At 42.0% G+C, this 25,411-nt stretch overlaps 1 protein-coding gene across 19 annotated transcripts in view; it reads right to left on the minus strand.

Moving 5' to 3' along the window:
- PCED1B (PC-esterase domain containing 1B) overlaps nt 1–25,411 on the minus strand; it is a 207,393-nt gene that overhangs the window by 25,423 nt on the left and 156,559 nt on the right. For 11 of the 19 annotated variants that reach the window (XM_061416352.1, XM_061416351.1, XM_061416349.1 and 8 more), the window contains one exon: nt 23,644–25,281. The exons of 6 other annotated variants lie outside the window; for them this stretch is intronic. In XM_061416352.1, the coding sequence (XP_061272336.1) occupies nt 23,917–25,230 (1,314 nt within the window). In that variant the 5' untranslated portion in view covers nt 25,231–25,281 and the 3' untranslated portion in view covers nt 23,644–23,916. Of the gene's footprint in view, nt 1–4,520; nt 8,576–11,013; nt 11,151–11,965; nt 12,031–23,643; nt 25,282–25,411 lie in introns of those variants that run through there. 2 more of the 19 variants (XR_009736406.1, XR_009736400.1) reach the window with 2 other exon arrangements.

Below are 25,411 nucleotides of genomic sequence, written 5' to 3' on the forward strand. Positions count from 1 at the left end.
TAAAGCTGACATCTAGTGTAGGCTTCTCCTGCTTTCTAGAATCACCAGTACACTGAACTCCCAATTCTAGAGTTCTGCCTCTGTTATGACATGTTCTCCTGTAGGGGTCCCTGTCGCTCTCCCTGTAACCTAGCTGCTTTGGAACCACCAGCACACTTTGAATACATACACACACACGCACACACACCCTGAGTCCCATATGGCATGCTTTGTTCAAGTCTTTTTCCTCGTAGGCTTCTCAGCTGCCATGTATATCAAGGATGCAAATACATGAACCAGGGATTATAATCTCCAAAATTCACTCTCCAGAACGATCTGAGTCTCAGCCTTAACCTTGTGTGTGTGTATGTTTTAAAACTTGAGCCCCAGGAGAAATGTCCTGCCTTCTGGATACTCCTTGGGCCCTTTGTCCATTCCCTGTTTTATTTGATAAATTTACATGTATAGTGGAAAAAATTTGAGCTCTTGGAATAAAATCAGAAAAGAATAACCCACAAAAAGAGCGTATTTCTTTACAGTTCTATTTAAGTCCTGTGGTGGGGCCACCCTTACAGGTCAATATGTAGCTAAACTGAGGAACAGATTAGTTAAGGAACCCTTGTGCACCACTGGTGGGAATGTAAATTGGTACAACCACTATGGATAACAGTATAGAGAATCCGCAAACGATTACAAATAGAGCTACCATATTATCCACCAATTCCCTCCTGGATATTTATCTGAAGAAATGAAAACAGTAATTTGAAAAGATATATGCACCCCTATGTTCATTGTAGCATTTTTTACAAGAGCCAAGATATAAGAGCAAGGTAAGTGCCAATCAATAGATAAATATATACAATGGAATATTACTCAGCTATAAAAAAGAATGAAGTACTGCCGTTTGCAGCAATGTGGACAGATTTAGCAAGTATTATGTCAAGTGAAATAAGTCAGACTGAGAAAGACAAATACTGTCTGATTTCACTTAAACCTGCAATCTGAAAACAAAACAAATGAAAAAACATAAAACAGAAACAGAGTTTTCAATACAGAGAACAAACTGTTGGGTCTCCTGAGGAGAGGGAGGTTGGGAGAAGAAAAAAATGTGTGAGGGAGATTAAGAGGTACAATTTCCCAGTTGCAAAGTGGATGAATTACTAGTATGGAATGCACAGTGTGGAGAATATAGTAATATCTGCATAATATCTTTGTATAGTGACATATCATAACTAGACTTACTGTAGTGATCATATTGAAATATAGAGTAGTATCAAATCACTATATAGTGTTCACTTGAGTCCAGTCGCTCAGTCATGTCTGATTCTTTGCGACCCCATGAACTGCAGCACACCAGGCCTCCCTGTCCATCACCAACTCCTGGAGTTAAGTCGGTGATACCATCCAGCCATCTCATCCTCTGTCATCCCCTTCTCCTCCTGCCCCCAATCCCTCCCAGCATCAGAGTCTTTTCCAGTGAGACAACTCTTCATATTAGGTGGCCACAGTATTGGAGTTTCAGCTTCAACATCAGTCCTTCCAATGAACACCCAGGACTGATTTCCTTTAGGATGGACTGGTTGGATCTCCTTGCAGTCCAAGGGACTCTCAAGAGTCTTCTCCAACACCACAGTTCAAAAGCATCAATTCTTCGGTGCTCAGCTTTCTTCACAGTCCAACTCTCACATCCATACGTGACCACTGGAAAAACCATAGCCTTGACTAGACGGACCTTTGTTGGCAAAGTAATGTCTCTGCTTTTGAATATGCTATCTGGGTTGGTCATAACTGTCCTTCCAAGGAGTAAGCGTCTTTTAATATCATGGCTGCCATCACCATCTGCAGTGATTTTGGAGCCCCCCAAAATAAAGTCTGACACTGTTTCCACTGTTTCCCCATCTATTTGCCATGAAGTGATGGGACCAGATGCCATGATCTTAGTTTTCTGAATGTTGAGCTTTAAGCCAGCTTTTTCATGCTCCTCTTTCACTTTCATCAAGAGGCTTTTTAGTTCTTCTTCACTTTCTGCCATAAGGGTGGGGTCATCTGCATATCTGAGGTTATTGATATTTCTCCCAGCAATCTTGATTCCAGCTTGTGTTTATTCCAGCCCGGCATTTCTCATGATGTACTCTGCATAGAAGTTAAATAAGCAGGGTGACAATATACAGCCTTGACGTACTCCTTTTCCTATTTGGAACCAGTCTGTTGTTCCATGTCCAGTTCTAACTGTTGCTTCCTGACCTGCATATAGGTTTCTCAAGAGGCAGGTCAGGTGGTCTGGTATTCCCATCTCGTTCAGAATTTTCCACAGTTTATTGTGATCCACACAGTCAAAGGCTTTGGCGTAGTCAATAAAGCAGAAATAGATGTTTTTCTGGAACTCTCTTGCTTTTTTGATGATCCAGCAGATGTTGGCAATTTGATCTCTGGTTCCTCTGCCTTTTCTAAAACCAGCTTGAACATCTGGAAGTTCGTGGTTCACATATTGCTGAAGCCTGGCTTGGAGAATTTTGAGCATTACTTTACCAGCATGTGAGATGAGTGCAATTGTGCAGTAGTTTGAGCATTCTTTGGCATTGCCTTTCTTTGGGATTGGAATGAAAACTGACCTTTTCCAGTGTAACAAGAACTAACACAGAGTTGTAGGTCATCTATACCTCAAAACAAAAACAAACAAACAAACCCATATAAAAGGATATCTGATTTGTGGTCATCAGAGGTAGTAAGTAGGAGGTAGAGGGAAGGGGAATTGAATGAAAGCAGTCTAAAGGTATAAATGTCCATTAAAAGCCAAATAAATACTAGGGATGTAATGTACAATGTGATAAATATAATTAAAACTGCTGTGTATTATATATGAGGGTACTGAGAGAGTCAATTCTTAGGTAGATTGATAAGAAATCTGGGGTCCCTGAGGAGGAAAAAGGGGTCTGGGGCTCTCAAGGAGGAGAAAAGGACAAACCATTTTTTTTCCTCTAAGTCCTGAGCTAATGATTACACAACAAAACAACTCATCTTGCTGAAGGATATGTTTTTCCTTAAACTCTGTACCAATGATTATGTAACAGCATGTATCCTGCTTCAGGACATGCTTCTCCTTCTTAAGACCCTTCTGACTAACCCTGTCATGGCTCAGACGCTAAAGCTTATGCCTGTAATGCGGGAGACCCAGGTTAGATCCCTGGGTCGGGAAGATCCCCTGGAGAAGAAAATGGCAATCCACTCCAGTATTCCTGCCTGGAGAATTCCGTGGATTGAGGAGCCTGTTAGGCTACAGTCCACGGGGGTCGCAAAGAGTCGGACACGACTGAGCGACTTCACTTCACTTCACTTCATGGGCGTGGGTCTGGTAAGACCTTTACAACCCTGAGATGGTCTTTTGATTTACTGCAATCCTGCTGCTAAGTTGTTTCTGTCGTGTCCAACTCTGTGCCGTCCCATAGACGGCAGCCCACCAGGCTCCCCGTCCCTGGGATTCTCCAAGCAAGCACACTGGAGTGGGTTGCCATTTCCTTCTCCAATGCATGAAAGTGAAAAGTGAAAATGGAGTCGCTCAGTCATGTCTGACTCTTACCGACCCCATGGAATGAAGCCTGCCAGTCTCCTCCGTCAATGGGATTTTCCAGGCAAGAGTACTGGAGTGGGGTACCATGGTCTTCTCCTTTTACTGCAATAACCGATTGAAAAAGTATATAAGTGAAGGGAGCTCGCTTATAAGTGAAGGGAGCTCGCTCAGTCGTGTCTGACTCTTTGTGACCCCATGGACTATAGCCCACCAGGCTCCTCCATTCATGGGATTCTCCAGAAAGGAATACTAGAGTGGGCTGCCGTTTCCTTTTCCCAGAGAACTTCCTGACCGAGGGATCGAACCCGGGTCTCCCGCATTGCGGGCAGGCGCTTTACCCTCTGAGCCACCGGAGGAGCACATAGTATATAGCTGTACAAATAGTATATGCTGCTGCTGCTGCTGCTAAGTCGTTTCAGTCGTGTCCATCTCTGTGCGACCCCATAGACGGCATCCCCGGTCTCCGGGATTCTCCAGGGAAGAACACTGGAGTGGGTTGCCATTTTCTTCTCCAATGCATGAAAGTGAAAAGTGAAAGTCAAGTCGCTCAGTCATGTCCGACTCTTCGAGACCCCATGGACTGCAGCCTACCAGGCTCCTCTGCCCATGGGATTTTCCAGGCAAGAGTACTGGAGTTGGGTGCCATTGCCTTCTCCGAGAAATAGTATATAGAAAAAGTATATAGCCCCCTTGCTAAGACTAGCAAGGGGGCACTCTCCGTCCCGCTTCTGACGTCTATGTCAGAAACTTTCTCTGTCCCTTTTTCACTTTAATAAAACTCTGCTACACAAAAGGTCTTGAGTGATCAAGCCTGGTCCCTGGTCCCTGGTCCGGAAGCTAAATCTTCTTCTTTGGAGATCACAAATCCAACACTGTAAGCTATCTGTTGCTAAGTCGCTTCGACCCCATAGACTGCAGCCCACCAGGCTCCTCCATCCATGGGATTCTCCAGGCAAGAGTACTAGAGTGGGGTGCCATTGCCTTCTCTACTGTAAGCTATCAGCACTATGCAAATCCTGAGTGCTCCTCAAAATGAAAAAAAATTTTCTATTTCTTTAATTTTATGCCTGTATGAGATAACGGATGTTCACTAACTTATTGTGAGAATCATTTCATGATATATGTAAGTCAAATCATTATGCAGTATACCTTATACACTGCTCTATGTCAATTTCATCTCAATAAAACTGGAAGAAAAATACGCATAAAATGCCAAAAAAACAGAAAATCCTCCCAAAACAAAATCTTAACCACAAAATAACTATCACACTAAAGAGAAAAAGAAGATTTTACTAACATGAGATATCTACTTAAAGTTTAAGTTTCTCCAAATTTAATTTTTATGGGTATTTGATCAAATTAGGATCCAAATACGATGCATTACATTGCAATTAGTCTGTATGAATCTTTTAATGTATAGTTTCCATGTCTCTTTTTCTCTTTCTTTCTCATTTTTCTCAACTAACATGTGAAGGAAATTAAGTCTTGTATATTCAGTTCCCCACAATCTGGATTTTGCTGATTGTGACCCCATTGTGTCATGTAACATATTCCTTAGGTCTTCTGTTTTCAAAATGATTTGATTCAAGAATCCTGAAGAGACTTTATTTTTTTAGCAAAGAACACTTCTTAAGAGGTAATAAACTGTACTTCTATTAGGAAGAGCCTGTACATCCCTTTTTGAGAAGTTTCATTCTTTGATGATCATGGCTTAGATTATTCCCTTGAGGGTGTCAAAATGATATTATATCACTTATTCAGCTTCCCAGGTGGCACAGTGGCAAAGAATCTGCCTGCCAGTGCAGGACACACAAGAGATGCGGGTTCATTCCCTGGGCTGGAAGATCTCCGAGAATTAGAAATGGCAACCCACTCCAGTATCCTTGCCTGGAAAATCCCATGTACATTGGAGCCTGGTGGGCTACAGTCCATGGGGTTGTAAAGAGTTGGACATGACTGAGCATAGCACAGATCACTCATTCATTTATTAGTTGAAGTTCTCCTAAAATGAGAGATTTCCCCTCATCTGTTATTATCCTGAAGTACAGTTTATACATCTAAAGGCAGGATAAATGCTTGATTCTTCATTTGCCATTAAAAAAAAAATAGAAGCCTGGTTCTCTAGTACTGTCCAGAGGTTACCAGGAAGGGTGTCTGTTGTGGTTGTTTTATTTGATAGGTTGTTTCTGAGCATAACTCTGAAGCCCAATTCTCTGGGATCAGGATCCCAGTTTAGTTGTGTGACTCTAAGCTAGGCACGTACCTGCACTTTCCTCATTTGTATATTGGAAATTTGAGGGTGTTTTCCTTTGTCACGGGGTTGTTCTGAGGATTAAATGAGAATCTACATACCACTTGGAAGAATGCTTGTCAGCCCAAATATAAGTGTTCCTGATCATTAGTGCTATTCTTATTATATTTAAACAGGCTTGAGTGGATTCTAAGCAATGGTATTTTGTAAAAGGTCCCCAAGTGAAGCCGAGTTGGGAAACCACAAGATGGTGAAGTTTAAAGAGATAACGTTTACAAAGCAGAGAAGATGACTGTATTTGTTTTGGGGTGTTTTTAGAGTTAAGATTAGGCTTAGGGTTAGAGTTCTGTTTCTAATTTTAAAAGACAGCCTAGGAATTGATGCCCTGCTCCCTTCCTCACTAACAGTGTGAGGTTTGACAAGCAAATTAGCATCTCCAAACCTCCAGGTTTTCATGGGAAATAAGATTAATGATAGTGCAGGGCTCATGGAGTGGCTGTGAGGATCAGTGATCCCACAAAATGCCTGGTTCGTAGGAAGTGTTAGTGGTGATGTAAGAAAACTTCACCAGAGACCAATGTCTGTGCCCAGCTGACACTCCTCTCCCTGCCTAGATGTGTCTCTCCATAGAACTAGTTTTTCTGCCTTTTCACCATTTCTTTATTCAAATAAAAAAAAGCAAGCATTAAAACTTTGACAAAAATAGATTCCACACAAATAGTTGTACTAGAAACTATTACATGTTCAGGGCAATGAACAGCTATATAAACTTACACTCCAGTAATTCATAGTAGAACATTTTAATTTAAATGATAGTTTGAAAGAGAGAATCTTCAGGGCTTCCCTGGTGGCTCAGTGGTAAAGAATCTGCCTGCCAATGCAGGAGACACAGATTTGATCCCTGATCCGGGAAGACCCCACATGTTGCAGAGCAACTAAGCCCTTGCACAACTATTGAGCCTATTGGACCAAGAGCTGCAACTACCGAGCTCACACACCCCAGAACCTCTGCTCTGCAACAAGAGAAGCCACCACAATAAGCCTGAATATTGCAATAGAGAGTAGCCTCCACTCGCTGCAACTAGAGAAAAAACCCGAGCAGCAATGAAGACCCAGCACAGCCAAAAATAAAATAAGTAAATAAAATTATTTTTTTAAAAAAGAGAATCTTCAAATTGGCTGAACACATAAATAAAGGCCCTTTGAACACAAGTCCAGATGGATTTTCTGTTATCTTATTTATACTTCCTGACTTATCAGATCTTTCTTCCTTCTGCCTGTTGCATAGCTTTATTTGTTTTGGTTATCTACACACTATAAACTTGGCATTTCATTTGAGATGCTGTGTGCTTTAAAAGAAGGTATTTTGTTTTCCCAATATCCTAACTTGTCATCCATAAAGACGACAAGACAGTCTTTAAGACACAGATGTTAAGGGATGAATTATTAATCAAATCGTAAACAAGTTAGAAGATGAAATACATTTGCTAAATCAGTTTTATTTTAATCTTTTCCAAACTTTTCATCCTCCAACCCTAGAGATATATCAGTAATAGAGAAAAATGCCATATACATAGGTGGAACCAACTAAAATAAACAGAGGCCATATTTTTTAAGGCAGAGGTTTCTAATATGGAGATCTCTTTTATGGCTTTCCATCCCCATGGGTCCTGTGCTTTGAAAAAAGCAAACACACCAAATTGCACTTATCAATATTTAATTTATCTTCCCATTTTTTATTAATCAAAGTCATCTACAACTGCCAACCAGAACATCCAATTGGTATGAGACAACCTGGGTTACTATACTGAATTGCTATAATTCTAGCAAAAAGCAAGAAAATATTTGAATGGAAAACATCTTTAATATGAAAACAGACATAGTGTTTTCTCCCCCAGCACAAAGAATGGAGATAGGAATCTTGATATGCAGGGTCCTTTAATCTTTGGCTCCAAACTCTGATAGGCAGCTGCTGCCGCTGCTGCTGAGTCGCTTCAGTTGTTTCCGACTCTGTGCGATCCCATAGATGGCAGCCCACCAGGCTCCCCTGACCCTGGGATTCTCCAGGCAAGAACACTGGAGTGGGTTGCCATTTCCTTCTCCAATGCATTAAAGTGAAAAGTGAAAGTGAAGTCACTCAGTCATGCTGATAGGCAGAATGGCCCCCAAAATGTCCCCATCCTATTCCCTAGAACTTGCGAATGTTAGATTTAGTGGCAAAAGAGAATGAAAGTTGCAGATGGAATTATGGTTACCAATCAGCTGATTTTGAGATGGGGAGATTATACTGGATTATCCAGGTGGGCCCAATGTAATCACTAGGGTCCTTAATTAAATGTGGAAGTGGGAGGCAGAAGAGTCAGTGTCAGAGTGCTGTGATGTGTTATGAGGTGAGAGACTCAATCGGCTTTGAGTCTTGAAGATACACAGGGCCAGGAGCCAAGGAATGTGAGCAGCTTCTGGTTAGAAAAGGCGAGAAACTTCGAGGACTTCCCCAGTGGTCCAGTGGCTAAGACTTCAAGCTCCCAATGCAGGAGGCCCGGGTTTGATCCTTGGTCAGGGAACTAGATCCCACATGCCGTAACTGAGTTCGCAAGCCACAACTAAAGCTGCAACAAAGATTGAAGATCCTGCGGCCTCAAGTAAGACCCAGCAGAGCCAAATACATTTTTTAAAAAGGCAAGAAACTGGATTTTCCTTTAGCACCTCCAGAGAGGAACGCGGTCTTGCTGACACCTTAACTTTGCCCAGTGAGACGAATTTCAGGCTTCCTGCCTCTGGAATTGTAAGAGAATACATTTATGTTACTTTAAACTACCAGTTTGTGGCAATTTGTCATAGTAGCCAAGAAAACTGCTACCTAATCTCTTTCCTCAAATTATTGACCTCTACTCCCCTTATGAGTCCTGTGTTCTGGACAAAGTGACCTCATCAGCGGTGCCTGGGCATGCTTTCCCATCCCCTCTGGATTCTTTTTCATGCTCTCCCTCATAAAGAAGTTACTCCACTTCATTGCAGCAGAAGCAAATCCTGTCTCTCTTTCAGGATGCATTTCAGATGCCTCCCCTGCTGCAAGCTCCATTGCTACTGCATCTGCCAGTTGCCTGCAATCTCTCCTTCCTTTGAAATCCTGCAGTGCTGTAGTTGTCTCTCCCTGTCCTGGCACGGACTGCACTTTTTCCTGAAATAAACTTATTCATTCACATACTGTATCTTCTCTACCAGTTTTTAGTTCTTTGATGACAGGGCTAGTGTTCGACTCATCTCTAAATCTTCTATAACGTTTAGCCCAATACTTTATGTCCTATGAACTTTACATGTAATCATAATCCTGGTACTAGTGGTAAAGAATCCACCTGACAATGCGGGAGATAGAAGAGACCTGGGTTCAGTCCCTGGGTCAGGAAGATCCTCTAGAGAATGAAATGGCAACCCACTCCAGCATTCTTGCCTGGGAAAGCCCATGGAGAGGAGCCAGTCCATGGGTCACAAAGAGTCGGAATACATGTGGCTGAGCACACACATACATACACGTGTGTGTTTTTAGTAGTTCAGTTATGTTCGAGTCTTTGTGACCTCATGGACTGTAGCCCACCAGGCTCCTCAGTCCATGGGATTTCCCAGGCAAGAATACTGGAGTGGGTTGCCAGTATCTGTTCATATCTGCTCCTCTGTATACATGTGTGTATATACATGTATATGTGTATGTATGTATGTACATATAGGTAAACGACATTAGGACCTTATGCCCTCATAAGAAGAAAAAGAAAACTAAGGTTTTTCACTAGCTGCCACACAAATGGCAAGCATCCCAGACACATCTAGTTTGTAGGAATAGCCTAAACCCTTGTCCCTTCACAGAACAGTTATTGAAGAATGGATGAGTTACTCAAACTTTATCCCCTGATGGAGGAGATGCGGGGTAAAAATGGAGAGCTGTGCCTGAGAGACCCCCGCGTTCGGGAATAGGATCTGAGCAAACAGAGGAAGGGGAAGTCCATGAGCAGGAGTAAGGTATGCCAATACCATACTTTTACGTTTTATTTGGGATTCAGCTACCCATCATAAAAAAATGCAAAACGCTGTTTTTCCCCCCACGTAGATGTTGATCAATATTTTTCTAGAAAGAATCTAAAAATGAAACTAAAAAAGCCACAACATCAAATAGCTGATGATACACTTGGCTTGCACATCTGTGAGACAGGGCCATGCTTTTAAAAATACTGAATGCTTGCTTTCCAAGATAAAGAGGTAGCTTTGTGGCACTCTAAATTCCAGTTCTGTGAAAATAGAAAATTGTTATTTTTCATATTTTGCCTACTAAAGCAATTACTTTAGCTATTTTTTTCTAGCTTTTGTCCTTCTAAAATAAACATGAGGCCCAAGAATACACATCTCTCCAAAGACTATTCTAATTCTGGTATATTTTTAGTTCTTTTCCTCTTATAGTCAGGAAATGATAGATCACAAATGCATTTTTAATTGTTTTTTATTCCTATATGTCAGACATTATGCTAAGTGTTTATAGATATTCTGCCATTTAAAGCAAGCTAACAATTGCCCCCCCCCCCGTGTTCATAGCAGCATTTTTTCAATTGCCAAGATATAGAAGCAATCTAAGAGTTCAGCAACAGATGGATGGATAGAGAAAATGTATATAAACGAAATGGAATACTATTCAGCCACAAAACAGAACAAAAATGTCCCATTTGCAGCAACTTGGGAGGGCATTATGCTAAGTGAAATAAATCAGACAAGAAGAAAAATACTAAATTATATCACTTATATGTGGAATCTAAAAAACACAATCAACTAGTGAATACAACAAAAAAGAAGCAGACTCAGAGATACAGAGAAGAAACTAGTGGTTACCAGTGGGGAGAGGGAGGTACAAACTCTGGTTGTAAGAGAGGCTAATAGAATGTATTGTACAATATGGGGGTATAGCCAATATTACATAACTGTAAATGGAGTGTAACCTTTAAAAACTGAATAAAATTTTTTAAAATTAAAAAGAAATGAACAATTCTGTGAGGTGGGTATTATTACCCTTATTTTAAAGTTTAGGTAGCTGAGCCGTACAGAGTTTAGGTTCTGATACAAACTCCGATCACCAGTAAAGGCCAGGAGATTCCATGTAACTCAAGGTGTCTGCATCGTCAAGCCCATGTTTTGGACCCCAGTACCATCCAGAACCTCCCCGTGGGCTACTTACCAGGCAGAGGGAGCAGCTACATCCTTCTTGTGCTCAGATGTCCGTGTCTAACTTAGATATTAGATTTAATGAAATTCCAGGGCAGAACTTCCCGAATTTTTTGACAACAATCCATAATAAGAATTAACTTTTAACATCTAATCATAGAACACACACAGTTTGAAACAATATTATTAGTACTGTATAACATGCTATGATATATTTTATTCTGCTCTCAAATTTTAATAATTTTGGTCAGGTACCACTAGATTGTTATCATAATTCACTAATAGGCTATTACCTTTATTTTAAAATATGTAGCACTAGTACTTAGATAGTTTATCTTACACAATTAATTATCTTTTTTGAAAAAACACATGTTTATTTTTGGCTGTACTGGGTCTTTGTTGCTGTGCACAGGCTTTCTCTAGTTGCAGAGCGGGGTCTACTCTTTGGTTGTGCCGCCCGGCTTCTCACTGCAGTAGCTTCTCTTGTTGAGAAGCACAGCTCTAGGCCTGTGGGCTTCTGTACTTGCAGCAGTCAGGTTCAGTAGCTGTGGCTCATAGTCTTAGTTGCCCGGTGACACGTGGGATTGTCCTGGACCAGGGATGGAACCCATGTCCCCTGCTTTGCAAGGTTGATTCTTAACCACTATCTAGACTACCAGGGATGGAGAAGGCAATGGCACCCCACTTAAGTACTCTTGCTTGGAAAATCCCATGGACGGAGGAGCCTGTTAGGCTGCAGTCCATGGGGTCTCGAAGAGTCGGACATGACTGAGCGACTTCACTTTCACTTTTCACTTTCATGCATTGGAGAAGGAAATGGCAACCCACTCCAGTGTTCTTGCCTGGAGAATCCCAGGGACGGGGGAGCCTGGTGGGCTACCGTCTATGGGGTCGCACAGAGTCGGACACGACTGAAGTGACTTAGCATAGCATAGCATAGACTACCAGGGAAGTCCCACAATTACCTTTCTGAAGAGAGATTTATCATCGTAGACAAGTTATTTAATTTCTGAGTCTCGTGTTTCCTCATCTGCAAAATGAGAAGATTGGACCAGATTTGTGACTCTTAATCCTGACTACACATCAGAAATGTTTAAGAGCTTTTATATATTTTTGTCCAGGTTTTTGCCCCCAGAATCTCTCATGTAATTGTTTTGGGGTGGGGGCCTGTGTACTGATTTTTGCTGTTATCTTATTGTTGTTTTTCAACTCCCCAGGTTACACTAACTAGCCACCAATCTTAGAAATTACTGAATTAGATGATTGCTAAATTTTCTTCCAGCCAAAAATTTTAGACTATTTTGAGTGGTGAATGGGCCCACATCCAGCAGTTCTGTGTACATCAGGGTGGGGCCACACATTTTGTGCACTTCTAACAAGTACCTTAGTGATTCTGATGCAAGCCATCTCAGAAACACTGCTCTGAGTCATTGCCTTACCAACTGTTTATTGTTTCCTCAGTCTAGCACTTAACCCGGCCTGTGGCCGATGCTCTGAAATGTTTGCTAAGTGGCTGCCTCCCCAAGCTGCCCAGCCACTCCACTGCCCTCTGCCAGTACCAGGGCTTCATGCCCATTTTCCTCTGTTCTTTGATCCTTTTTCTAACTTAGCTCAAGTAAGATCATATTCTCCTCTTTCTCCTATTCCAACCGTACTTATGTCTTTCAATATTAAAAATACAGGAAATAAATTCAATATTTTGTATTAACCTATAATGATACTGAGCAGGGTTCTAGGGGGCTCTTGGGCACAAAGTGTTTCTGTGTGCCTCATTTATTTGATTACAGGAAACAGCCTTCATTCAGCCTCCCTGACCTTCCCTGAGTTTCAATGAGCAGTTTCAAGCAGTTGTTAATTAGGGAAGTGAGGAGTTGCAAGACCAGGGAGAAACAAACTGTCCAGGGCAGCCTTAGGGCAAGGTCCTCTTTCACCATGGAGATGACACACACAGCAGTCTTTGAGCTAGTTTGCAGATACTGAAACCCCCTCCAGGTGGCAGAAGTTAACGATGACTGATGGTAGGCTGCCCACAATCATGTAGACCCCAGATCAGTTGGACCTGAAATTTGATGAAACTGACTCCTACTTCAGTTCAGTTCAATTCAGTCACTTAGTCGTGTCTGACTCTTTGCGACCCCATGGGCTGCAGCACACCAGGCTTCCCTGTGCATCACCAACTCCTGGAGCTTACTCAAACTCATGTCCATTGAGTCGGTGATGCCATCCAACCATCTCATCCTCTGTCATCCCCTTCTCCTCCTGCCTTCAATCTTTCCCAGCATCAGGGTTTTTTCTAATAAGTCAGTTCTTCGCATCAGGTGGCCATAGTGTTGGCGCTTACCTCATCACGAACTCATCAGAAGAATGTTCACGGTCTGATCACACCCTCTGTGAACAATTACTATAAAACTTCTATCTTCATGTTGGGACCCATGGTTTTGAGGGCAGTACCCTACTGTGACCCTCTTTTCCTGCAAAGCAATAAAGCTATACTTTTCTGCTTCACCCAAAACTCTGCCTCTGAGATTCGATTTGGTACCGGTATCCAGGGAAGCTGAGCTTTTGGCCTCAATTGGGGAAAGGAAGCTGAAAAAAATAGATATATATGTATATATAACTGAAACACTTCGCTGTATACCTGAAACTAGCACAGCATTTTAAATCAACTATACTTCAATTAAAAAAAATACACTCAAACTAGGTTACTCATACCCTGAAGGTGATTATACAGTGGTAGCTAAAATAATAGAATGAACTTGGACAGATCTTTAATTTTATCTAACATATATTTTTATAGTGTTAACTATGTGTCAGTCACAGCTGTAAGACTTTATAAATATTAACTTTGTTGATGTACATACATAATCATCCTATGAGGTAGGTGCTACCATCCTTCTATATGACAGATTAGGACCCTAAATCCCACTCCTTTTTGGTAGCACTGATACTTGTTTTGAAGAGCATTATTTTTTATTTTAAATTATACAGACTTGAACATAGTATTTCAGTTAATATTTTATTTTTTAATTTTTATTGAGGTTTAGTTGATTTACAATCTTGTGTTAGTTTCAGATGTACAGCAAAGTTATTCAGTTATATACATAACTGAATATATATATCTATATATATTTTGTTGTTATTCAGTCACTAAGTGGTGTCTGACTCTTTGTGATCCCATGGACTGCAGCACACCAGGCTCCTCTGTCCTCCACTATCTCCTGGAGTTTGCTCATATTCATATCCATTGAGTTGGTAATGCTATCTAACAATCTTATCCTCTGCTGCCCCTTTCTCCTTTTGCCTTCAATCCTTCCCAGCATTAGAGTCTTTTCCAATGAGTGAGCTCTTTGCATCAGGTGGCCAAAGTATTGGAGCTCCAGCTTCAACAACAGTTCTTTCAAAGAATGTTCAGGGTTGATTTCTCTTAGGATTGACTGGTTTGTTCTCCTTGCAGTCCAAGGCACTTTCGAGAGTCTTTTCCAGATTTTGATCAATTCTTCTCAGCAATATAATGATATCAATATATATTAATCCTGAGAATACACACACACATATATATTCTCTTTCAGATTCTTTTCTGTTATAGGTTATTACAAGATACTGAATATAGTTCCCTGAACTATACATCAGTTCCTTGTTGAATTTTACATTTACTGCAGCAATGTGTATCTCTTAATCCCAACTCTAAGTCTGTGGATCTGTTAATTCCAACCATAACTGTAAATTTGTTTTCTTTGTCTGTAAGTCCATTTCTGTTTATACCATTTAAAAATTTTCATTAATTAACAGTCTAATATGAGATATAAAATAAATTTAATTTGGGGGGTAGCCTGCTACAAGGAGATCTCCTATAGATAATGATTTAGCCTCTTCCACTATTGGAGGTTTTTAAGTGGAAACATGAAAATATAGTATTAAGGAATTATTTAATAAAGCATTCTTAATTCACCCAATAGTAATTTCCTTGAATAACTTTACAGAATATGACTTTTTAATCTAAATGTTTATCTCTAGTCATGAAAATTTAACATATTGTCCAACAAACATTTTTATTAACAAATATGTATTTGTCAATAAACTAATAGTGTATCATTTGCTAAGTTACATAGACAAGTGAACACCCTCACTCTGATGTGTAGTCACTTATTTATTGGTCAATTAAGTAAGATACAATACCAAAATGAAGATGACTTCACATGCAAAGGAGTTATTGTCCATTTATTAACTAACGCATTGGATAGGCTGTACAGTCTTATAAGCTAATCCCCAAACTTTGTCTCCCTTCCATCTGCAAAACCAGAGCCATTTGTCTAGTGTTTGCAGCTTCATCTCCAGCTGGTCTATGTTCTTGATGTTGCTCTACCCTGAGCTCATTTTCCAGGGTTGATAGTGGGGCTTTTATTGGGTTGTTTCAAATACCTGGCTTCCATCTAGAATCACATTTCAGATGATCACTGTTACGGCTTTTCCTGTGTCTGAATCCTTGTCAACAGAGCTCTAGCTGATTGATGGAAGGTGGGGTGGGCAAAGGGGTCTGAGAATAAAGTCCAGTTGTATCCATTATCATATCTTATGGTGACCAGGCTTTTCTGTAGGAAATGTATCTCAGAGTAAGCAGATAGCACCCGTGGATGGAGGAAATCTCTTCTTTACAAAAGAATGCTGAACTAAGAAATGTGTAAAGCAATGGTAAGATCAGAAAAGTCACTATTTTTCTACACGTAATTAAATCTCCTTTTCATGTAAGAATCATCCATGTGTGCTAACACCATTTAGTGAAATGGCGTTAATAAATTCACCATTTAGTGAATTGATGAGGAACTGGAATATTGACTATGTACCAATTCATTACCCACAAGACACTTGCTGGTTCCAAGTAGGAAAATATAACAATTTTCTGGCCACACCTCACAGCATGTTTGATCTCAGTTTCCTAACCAAGCCCCTTGCACTGGAACCACAAAGTCTTAAAACCACAAGACCGCCAGGGAAGTACCTGAAAAACAGAACTTTAAAATGAAGGCATCCAACCGTCACATTTTACTTGGTGATCCATCTCAGCATAGAATACTGGGAACCATCTTATACGTCCACTGAGCTGTACAGTTTGAAGCTCACTGCCTTGCCTGTGAACTATTCTACCAAAAATATTTAACTTGTGTTGAAATCAAGCCTTTGGATCTAACATTGACTTTATAGGAAACACAGGAGATGAAGTAAAAATTAAATGACATCACGAAGAAATCATTAGACTAGCTCAGTGGAAAATTCTACAGGACAAATGTTTTCAATGAGTCAATGCCATGAAAAAAAACAAAAGAAGGGAGTGTTTGGGTTCTCTTCTAGATTAAAAGAAATTCAGAGACATAATAACTAAAGCAATGTTTGATTCTTCAGATCAGATCAGTCGCTCAGTCGTGTCCGACTCTTTGCGACCCCGTGAATCGCAGCACGCCAGGCCTCCCTGTCCATCACCAACTCCCGGAGTTCACTCAGACTCACGTCCATCGAGTCAGCGATGCCATCCAGCCGTCTCATCCTCTGTCATCCCCTTCTCCTCCTGCCCCCAATCCCTCCCAGCATTAGAGTCTTTTCCAATGAGTCAACTCTTTGCATGAGGTGGCCAAAGGACTGGAGTTTCAGGTTTAGCATCATTCCTTCCAAAGAAATCCCAGGGCTGATCTCCTTCAGAATGGACTGATTGGATCTCCTTGCAGTCCAAGGGACTCTCAAGAGTCTTCTCCAACACCACAATTCAAAAGCATCAGTTCTTCAGCGCTCAGCCTTCTTCACAGTCCAACTCTCACATCCATACATGACCACAGGAAAAACCATAGCCTTGACTAGACGGACCTTTGTTGGCAAAGTAATGTCTCTGCTTTTGAATATGCTATCTAGGTTGGTCATAACTTACCTTCCAAGGAGTAAGCGTCTTTTAATTTCATGGCTGCAGTCACCATCTGTAGTGATTTTGGAGCCCAGAAAAATAAAGTCTGACACTGTTTCCACTGTTTCCCCATCTATTTCCCATGAAGTGGTGGGACCGGATGCCATGATCTTCGTTTTCTGAATGTTGAGCTTTAAGCCAACTTTTTCACTCTCCACTTTCACTTTCATCAAGAGGCTTTTGAGTTCCTCTTCACTTTGTGCCATAAGGGTGGTGTCATCTGCATATCTGAGGTTATTGATATTTATCCTGGCAATCTTGATTCCAGCTTGTGTTTCTTCCAGTCCAGCATTTCTCATGATGTACTCTGCATAGAAGTTAAATAAACAGGGTGACAATATACAGCCTTGATGAGCTCCTTTTCCTATTTGGAACCAGTCTGTTGTTCCATGTCCAGTTCTAACTGTTGCTTCCTGACCTGCATACAAATTTCTCAAGAGGCAGATCAGGTGGTCTGGTATGCCCATCTCTTTCAGAATTTTCCACAGTTTATTGTGATCCACACAGTCAAAGGCTTTGGCATAGTCAATAAAGCAGAAGTAGATATTTTTCTGAAACTCTCTTGCTTTTTCCATGATCCAGTGGATGTTGGCAATTTGATCTCTGGTTCCTCTGCCTTTTCTAAAACCAGCTTGAACATCAGGAAGTTCACGGTTCACATATTGCTGAAGCCTGGCTTGGACAATTTTGAGCATTACTTTACTAGCGAGTGAGATGAGTGCAATTGTGCAGTAGTTTAAGCATTCTTTGGCATTGCCTTTCTTTGGGATTGGAATGAAAACTGACCTTTTCCAGTCCTGTGGCCACTGCTGAGTTTTCCAAATTTGCTGGCATATTGAGTGCAGCACTTTCACAGCATCATCTTTCAGGATTTGGAATAGCTCAACTGGAATTCCATCACCTCCACTAGCTTTGTTCGTAGTGATGCTTTCTAAGGCCCACTTAACTTCACATTCCAGTATGTCTGGCTCTAGGTCAGCGATCACACCATCGTGATTATCTGGGTCGTGAAGATCTTTTTTGTACAGTTAGTGGGTCCCAATCTGAATAGCTATCTCAGTTCAGCTGCTGTAACCAAATTCAGGAGTTCCACCTTGCTTGCAGGGCATGTGTTCCAAGACCCCCAGTGGATATCTGAAATTTTGGATAGTGCTGAACCCTATATATACTATGTTTTTCTCTATACATACCTATGACAAAGTTTAAAAATTGTAAATTTAGAAATTAGGCACAGTCAGATAATATCCAAATTGCTAGCATTATTCCTTTTGTACTTTGGGCCATTGTTAAGTAAAATAAAAGACACTTGAACACAAGTACTGCAACAGAGTGACAGTTGATCTGATAATCCAGACTGCTACTAAATGACCAGTGGGCTGGATACACTGGGCCAATGGATGACTCAGATCCTGGGTGGAGTAGAGCCAGGGGAGTTGGGGTTGGATGAGAAACTTCATCATGCTAATCAGAGGAGCACACAATTTAAAACTTGATTTGAATCTTTAAAGACCTGCAGTGCCAGGTCTTAGGTGCAGCACATGGGATCTTAGCAATCTTTCTCGTGGCATGTGGGATCTAGTTACCTGACCAGGAATCAAACCCGGGTCCTCTGCATTGGGAGGACGGAATCTTAGCCACTGGACCACCAGAGAAGTCTCCCCAACATGTTTTTTAAAGATATGAAAATGGTCTGTGGTTAAATAAATCTTGGAAATCTATATTAAATACATTAACCAAGTTTATTTCATACAGAACTACTCAGAGCCTCTAACATATTCAAAGCCATTTCACATGGGGTGACTACAGAATGAATTCTTTTGTAAGCATCTGTGCCCATAGAATTCATGAGGAGTAGCGACCATGGCGCAAAGGGACGTTTTAGAACATGTTTCTTTAAAGATTTATCAGTAAAGACTTGTGAAAAATTATATCTGTCAATTAAAAATGCAGTCATAATGGCTTTCCTTAAAGTTGTGACATTGAGAATACTGTTTCTAGTTTATAGCAACACACACACAGGAAAAGAAAAACAAGGGTAAATTCTTTCGCTGATATGATCTAAGGTTTCAAAACAACTCACCTTGAAGATCTGTGAACTGAAGTTTCCACAGATGGAGCTGCTGTTACGTACACCTCTGGAATCTAATATGAAAATTGCCTCAAGCTGTCAGGCAATGCAGGCGGTGGGAGGTGGGGAGGTGGATAGGGAGTGGAGTGGGTGGGCCGGTGGGTGCAAACAAGAGCTCTGTGGCTGACCAGGAACAACCAGGCTGATCATGATCCTACAGGAGGATGTAAGGTTTCATTTGTTTTCAAATGCTGGGCCTTGCTTTGCTTATACTTATGGGAAAACAGAGTTATAGCTTTCAAGTTTTGGCTTTTGGTATAACGTATTACTTGGCTTAAAACTCAACATTCAGAAAACTAAGATCATGGCATCTGGACCCATCACTTCATGGCAAATAGATGGGGAAACAGTGGAAACAGTGATTTTATTTTTTGGGGCTCCAAAATCACTGCAGATGGTGATTGCAGCCATGAAATTAAAAGATGCTTACTCCTTGGAAGGAAAGTTATGACCAACCTAGACAGCTTATTAAAAAGCAGAGACATTACTTTGCCAACAAAGGTCCGTCTCGTCAAAGCTATGGTTTTTCCGTAGTCATGTATGGATGTGAGAGCTGGACTATAAAGAAAGCTGAGCACCGAAGAATTGATGCTTTTGAACTGTGGTGTTGGCGAAGACTCTTGAGAGTCCCTTGGACTGCAAGGAGATCCAACCAGTCCATCCTAGAGGAAATCAGTCCTGAATATTCATTGGAAGTACTGAAGCTGAAACTCCAATACTTTGGCCACCTGATGTGAAGAGCTGACTCATTTGAAAAGACCATGATGCTGGGAAAGATTGAAGGCGAGAGGAGAAGGGGACGACAGAGGATGAGATGGTTGGATGGCATCACCAACTCAATGGACATGAGTTTGGGTAAATTCCGGGATTTGTTGATGGACAGGGAAGCCTGGCGTTCCGCAGTTCTTGGGGCCACAAAGAGTCGGACACGAATGAGCGACTGAACTGAATTACTTGAGAAACCTATATGTAGGTCAGGAAGCAACAGTTAGAACTGAACATGGAACAACAGACTGGTTCCAGATAGGAAAAGGAGTACATCAAGGCTATATATTGTCACCCTGCTTATTTAACTTCTATGCAGAGTACATCATGAGAAACGCTGGGCTGGAAGAAGCACAAGCTGGAATCAAGACTGCCGGGAGAAATATCAATAACCTCAGATATGCAGATGACACCACCCTTATGGCAGAATGTGAAGAGGAACTAAAAAGCCTCTTCATGAAAGTGAAAGAGGAGAGTGAAAAAGTTGGCTTAAAGCTCAACATTCAGAAAACAAAGATCCTGGCATCTGGTCCCATCACTTCATGGGAAATAGATGGGGAAACAGTGGAAACAGTGTCAGACTTTATTTTCTGGGGCTCCAAAATCACTGCAGATGGTGATTGCAGCCATGAAATTAAAAGATGCTTGCTCCTTGAAAGGAAAGCTAGACTGCAAGGAGATCCAACCAGTCCATTCTGAAGGAGATCAGTCCTGGGTGTTCTTTGGAAGGAAGGACTGATGACAAAGCTGAAACTTCAGTACTTTGGCCACCTCATGCAAAGACTCATTGGAAAAGACCCTGATGCTGGGAGGGATTGGGGGCAGGAGGAGAAGGGGACGACAGAGGATAAGATGGCTGGATGGCATCACCGACTCGATGGACATGAGTTTGAGTCAACTCCGGGAGTTGGTGATGGACAGGAAGGCCTGGTGTGCTGCGATTCATGGGGTCGCAAAGAGTCAGACATGACTGAACGAATGAACTGAACTGATACCTTATTATAGAAGATTGTGAGAAATACACTGCATGGATCTTAATTTCGTCATTAAAGTTCCTTTTTTTCCCCCCAGAAAACTTGAGACAAAAGTCAAATATAAAAAGCTGTCATCTCTTGAGGCTAAAGATTTGGCCAAATGCATCCTAAATTCTAAATCCTAACAATAGAGCAATAATTTCTCTCATAAATGTTGAATAATTTGGCTCTTTTCACCAGACAATAGCTTGATTGCATTGCATTGCATTTCTTGACTTAAGGAGTAAGAGGACAATAGCAAAAAATAGGCAAAGAAAAAAGCTCTAAGATGGAAGATAAGCTAGAGTATGTATGAAATTAACTGCAAGCACCCACTGAAGGCGCCCTCAGGCTCTAAATCCCAGTGGGGGTAGGGAAGTCCCAGAGGTGTTAGCTTTCCAGATGACTTAGGTAAAGTTAAGGGAGAGTTCCATAGAAAAGGAATCAAATACATCCTGAATTCTGATTTAATCACATTATTACTTAAGAATACAATGTGAAGTCATTGTATTCTTGAACATTTAACTAAACATGCTTGAACACCTTTGTCAGGTACACTAGCAGCCATTGGGAATTCAACAGGTGAACAAGACTCCTGCAGAAGCTAACAAACAAGCAGCCACTGAAGCCCCTGAGTGGGGAGCAAAACAAAGGAAATAGAGTGTGTTATGATGGTCCCAATAGCACTTTTAGATTAAATGGTCATGGAAGACCTCTTAGGAGATGACTTGGAAGGTGCAGGTGGAAGAATGAAGAGTTAGATATCCAAAGAACTAGGGGGTAGAGGATGTAGAACATTCCAGGCAAGTGCAAAGACCCAAGTTGTAGAAGAGCTTGACATGCTATATAAACAGAAAGAAGTCCTGTGTGGTTGACAGTGTAAAGAACAGTAAGAGTTCTAGAAGATAATGCTTCAGGGACAAACAGAAGCCTGATCATGTAGGACAGCACAAGACACAGTAAGGACTTTACTCTGGGATAATGGATTTGGACTTCTGAGCTCCAGAACTGGGAGGGAATAAATATGTGTTGTTTTAAGCCACCATCTTTGTCATTTGTTACAGCAGCCATAGGAAATACAGGTGGGAAGAAAATTGAGTTTACCCGTACTCTCAAACGTCTAAGAGAAACAGGACTGTTAAGTGATTGATGTCATTTAATTCATAACATAGTAGATTCATCATTGAGTCAGTGTGTGGTGCTCAGCATTGTATATCTAAGAACTCATTCTCCTTGATTCATGAGGCATGATCAGATTAAGGAGGGTGAAAACATATTAACTCACAAAAGAGATATAAACCACACCACCAACTCATTGGCTTATTCATGGAAGCAGAAATACTAAATGCATCAGCTTACTCAGATCAGCAGCTAAGTGCTGCTTGACTTTGCTTGGGAGTTGTAAAGCCAGAATGATGACAATGAGCTCATTTTATTGCCTAAAGTTACCAAATCTCATAGCCTGATGCACTCATCTCTATGGGATGAGAACATTTATACTGGTCAGACGAATCCACTCTCTCCTGACTATGTTGGTACATTCTGACAAATTCTGGCTGGTAGGCAGTACTTGTGTAAAGTCCTCAAAGTCTTTCTGAGTGCATCGTAAGGATAATGTCAATTTACATCATCTTCTCAGGTAGTCTCACCGGGAAGTGAGTCTCACCAGGAAGTCTCACTTCATCTTTCACTCACTGATTCTTTCAAGAAACAGTATTCAGATCTTACTAAATGCCAGATACTTCACTAGGATTTCAGACACAAAGTAAGCTAAAAAGCCCTATTTTTCAGAAATCTCATTTCAGTGGATTAAGAGTTTTCATATATTTCTTCTGTAAATAGCAGGTCTCACTCATGTCTTAAGATTTCATGAACTCCATTTTTGCAGAATAATGTTTCCTTACCCTCATTGTCAAATTTAGGGATGATCCAACTGAGGACCTATAAAGCAGTCAATTCAATGAAAAATTCCACAATCTGGACAATTTTAAGTTATGTCCTATTTTGATCATTTTATCTAAGTATTAATATTTCACTATCTAGAGTGAAAAAGCTCAATCTCAATAATTTTTACATTCCTACAAAACAGAGAAGAGATAGTTGTGGCCACCTGTGCAATTTGCAAGAAAGGGATTTGTACACAGGGTGGTGCCTTGCAGCTCCTAGTTTTACTCTATGATACATTGCCATTGAGTGCAACTTAAGTTTTCTCAAGTCCCAAACTAAAGACTATTAAAGAAATCATAAAGTCACAACCATGCCATCCACTCTGGTTTGCATACAAAAATTACTTGCACACCTAACCAATAAATCTCTGGTTATGGAACTATAGGGGTTTTTTATCATCTCTTCCATGAAAACCATGTTTGGTAAACTTCCCTTCTTGGTTTGTTGTGGTATAAATCAAGTTTGAAAGTTAATATAAACTGGAAACTAGTATAAACTACAAAGGACTAATGGAGAAGTGATTTTTCTGGGTGACCTATAAGAAGTCACTCAGCTCCTGGCCTCAGTTTCCTTCTTTGTAAATGTTAAATTTTATGTCTTTAGTTTTCTCAGTCCTAAGATTCCATGATTTTTTGAGAATCTCTGGTAAATAGCACCACAAAACGTTAAAAGTTATTTTGTTTATTTATAAGGAATCAGATCCATTTTATGGAAACCCTTTGGTGAAATTCCATTTTGAGTAGTTTTGAGGCCATGACCATACAGTAGATATTGTCCCTGCTGTTATGAAGTGTTCAAGAGAAGGGAGAGGCATCATTAAATAAAGACTCAGGAAATCCACAATGACATTTATGAAACAACTTTTTAATTTCAATTGTATATTTACAAAAAGACAGAGAATAAGCAGCGGGAAGGCAGGAATGATGCCTGGCCACCTCCCACCTGAGGGTGCAGAAAGGGGCCATGGACAACATGTATGTGTCAGACTGATCTTCCCTGCCATTATTGATAACAGCAATGGACAAAAGGCTTCAGTGAAGGAGGTCAGTGTATTTGGGAAGAGGCAGACCATCTGTTCAGTCCATGTGCCTGAGAAGGAAGAAGACCCAAGTCAGTCTATTGAGGCCTTGGCTCTTTATAGGCTGAGGCCCTTCTCTTGGAAGTTTTAGGCCGCCTTCTCCAGGGCATGTAGGGGTCAGGGGGATGATACCTGGGAAAACCCCTATGGACCTCAGGGACCCGTTGCTGATAACAGGGTGGAGGGAAGCGGGGCATAGGCGGCTGGGGACCATACTGAAAGTCACCTTGGACGGCAAATTCTGTTTGGGTAGATGGGGGGACATCTGAATGTAAATAGTTTAAGGAGAATTGATCCGATTGGAAAGGATGGTCTGAAGAAAAACAGGTTTCCTGGGGACAGAATGGGAATGGAGGCATCACCTGGTGTAAGGGGATGGGATGACGTTGTGGGGACAAGAGCGGAAACAGGGGTGGGCAGGGAGGCGTGGGGAGCAGGGGTTGGCGCCCTGGGAGAGGCAAAGGTCTGGGCAGAGGGCAAGCCGGCCGATCTCCGCAGACCAGGGGCTGCCTCTCAAGCCTCCGGCCAGGTCTTCTTCTCCCAGGGCCATCCGGGATCCACTTGTCCACTGGGTCCCGCCGGGGCAGCTCTACCCCCCAAGCGTCGGCCACGTGGGCCAGCAGGAGCTGGGAGAGGTGGCGGTGTGCGCACTGGTTCCAGTGCACTCCGTCCGTCTGCAGGTACTTCCCTGTGTGGCGGCGGAAGTGGAAGTGCAAGTCCAGCACATCGAAGCCGTGCTTTTGGGCCTCGGCAGAGCTGTAGAAATTGGCTTCGATCACACTGATTTTCACGGAGGAGGAGGTAAACTGGACCTCGGGCGGGACGAAGCGGCTGGTGATTTTGTCGCCCACGGGCATGGCCGTGTTCCACACCAGGAGGCACGACTCGGAGAGCATCTGGCGGAGGCGCCCAAACAATCTCTCCAGGTTCCGCCGGTAACTAGGCCAGAAGTCCTTCCCGTACCTGGTGATGTCCCAGAGGCACGAGTTCATGATGACCAGGTCCGGGTGGTGCTCGCCGGACTGCAGCTCCTCCAGGACGTCCTCCAGGTAGTCGGAGTACACGCGCGTCAGGAAGTAGAAGCGCACCAGGTGCTGGCCGGAGCAGAACTGGCGCACCTCGCGGTAGTGCGTGCCGTTGTGCATGTGGCCCTGCTGGCCCCCATGCACGAGCTCATCCTGCTCGAAAGTGTGCTCCCCCTTGGCCTTGAGCTGGCTGAGTGTGAGCAGGCAGTCCTTCTGCAGCAGGAGCACCAGATCCTTGTACACAGCCCTCTGGACCGAGTCCCCCAGGATAACCACGAACTTGTTGTGGAGCAGCTGCCGCACCTCGGAGGCCAGTAGATGGACCATGACGTCTGCACCACCTAGCTCTTTTCTTTCACTCAGCGGGTCTGCGGAAGGCTAGGATAGAAGGAGAGAACGCATGGGAGGGACCAACCTCGCGCAGGACAGGATGCAGGAAGGTTCGGTAAGGTGGGCCTGCCCAGGGACTGGGCTGGAACTCTGGCCTGGGGCGTCTGAAGGGCGGGGC

The sequence above is a fragment of the Bos javanicus genome, chromosome 5 (assembly GCF_032452875.1).
Source record: "Bos javanicus breed banteng chromosome 5, ARS-OSU_banteng_1.0, whole genome shotgun sequence".
In the NCBI taxonomy this organism is placed as follows: Eukaryota; Metazoa; Chordata; class Mammalia; order Artiodactyla; family Bovidae; genus Bos; species Bos javanicus.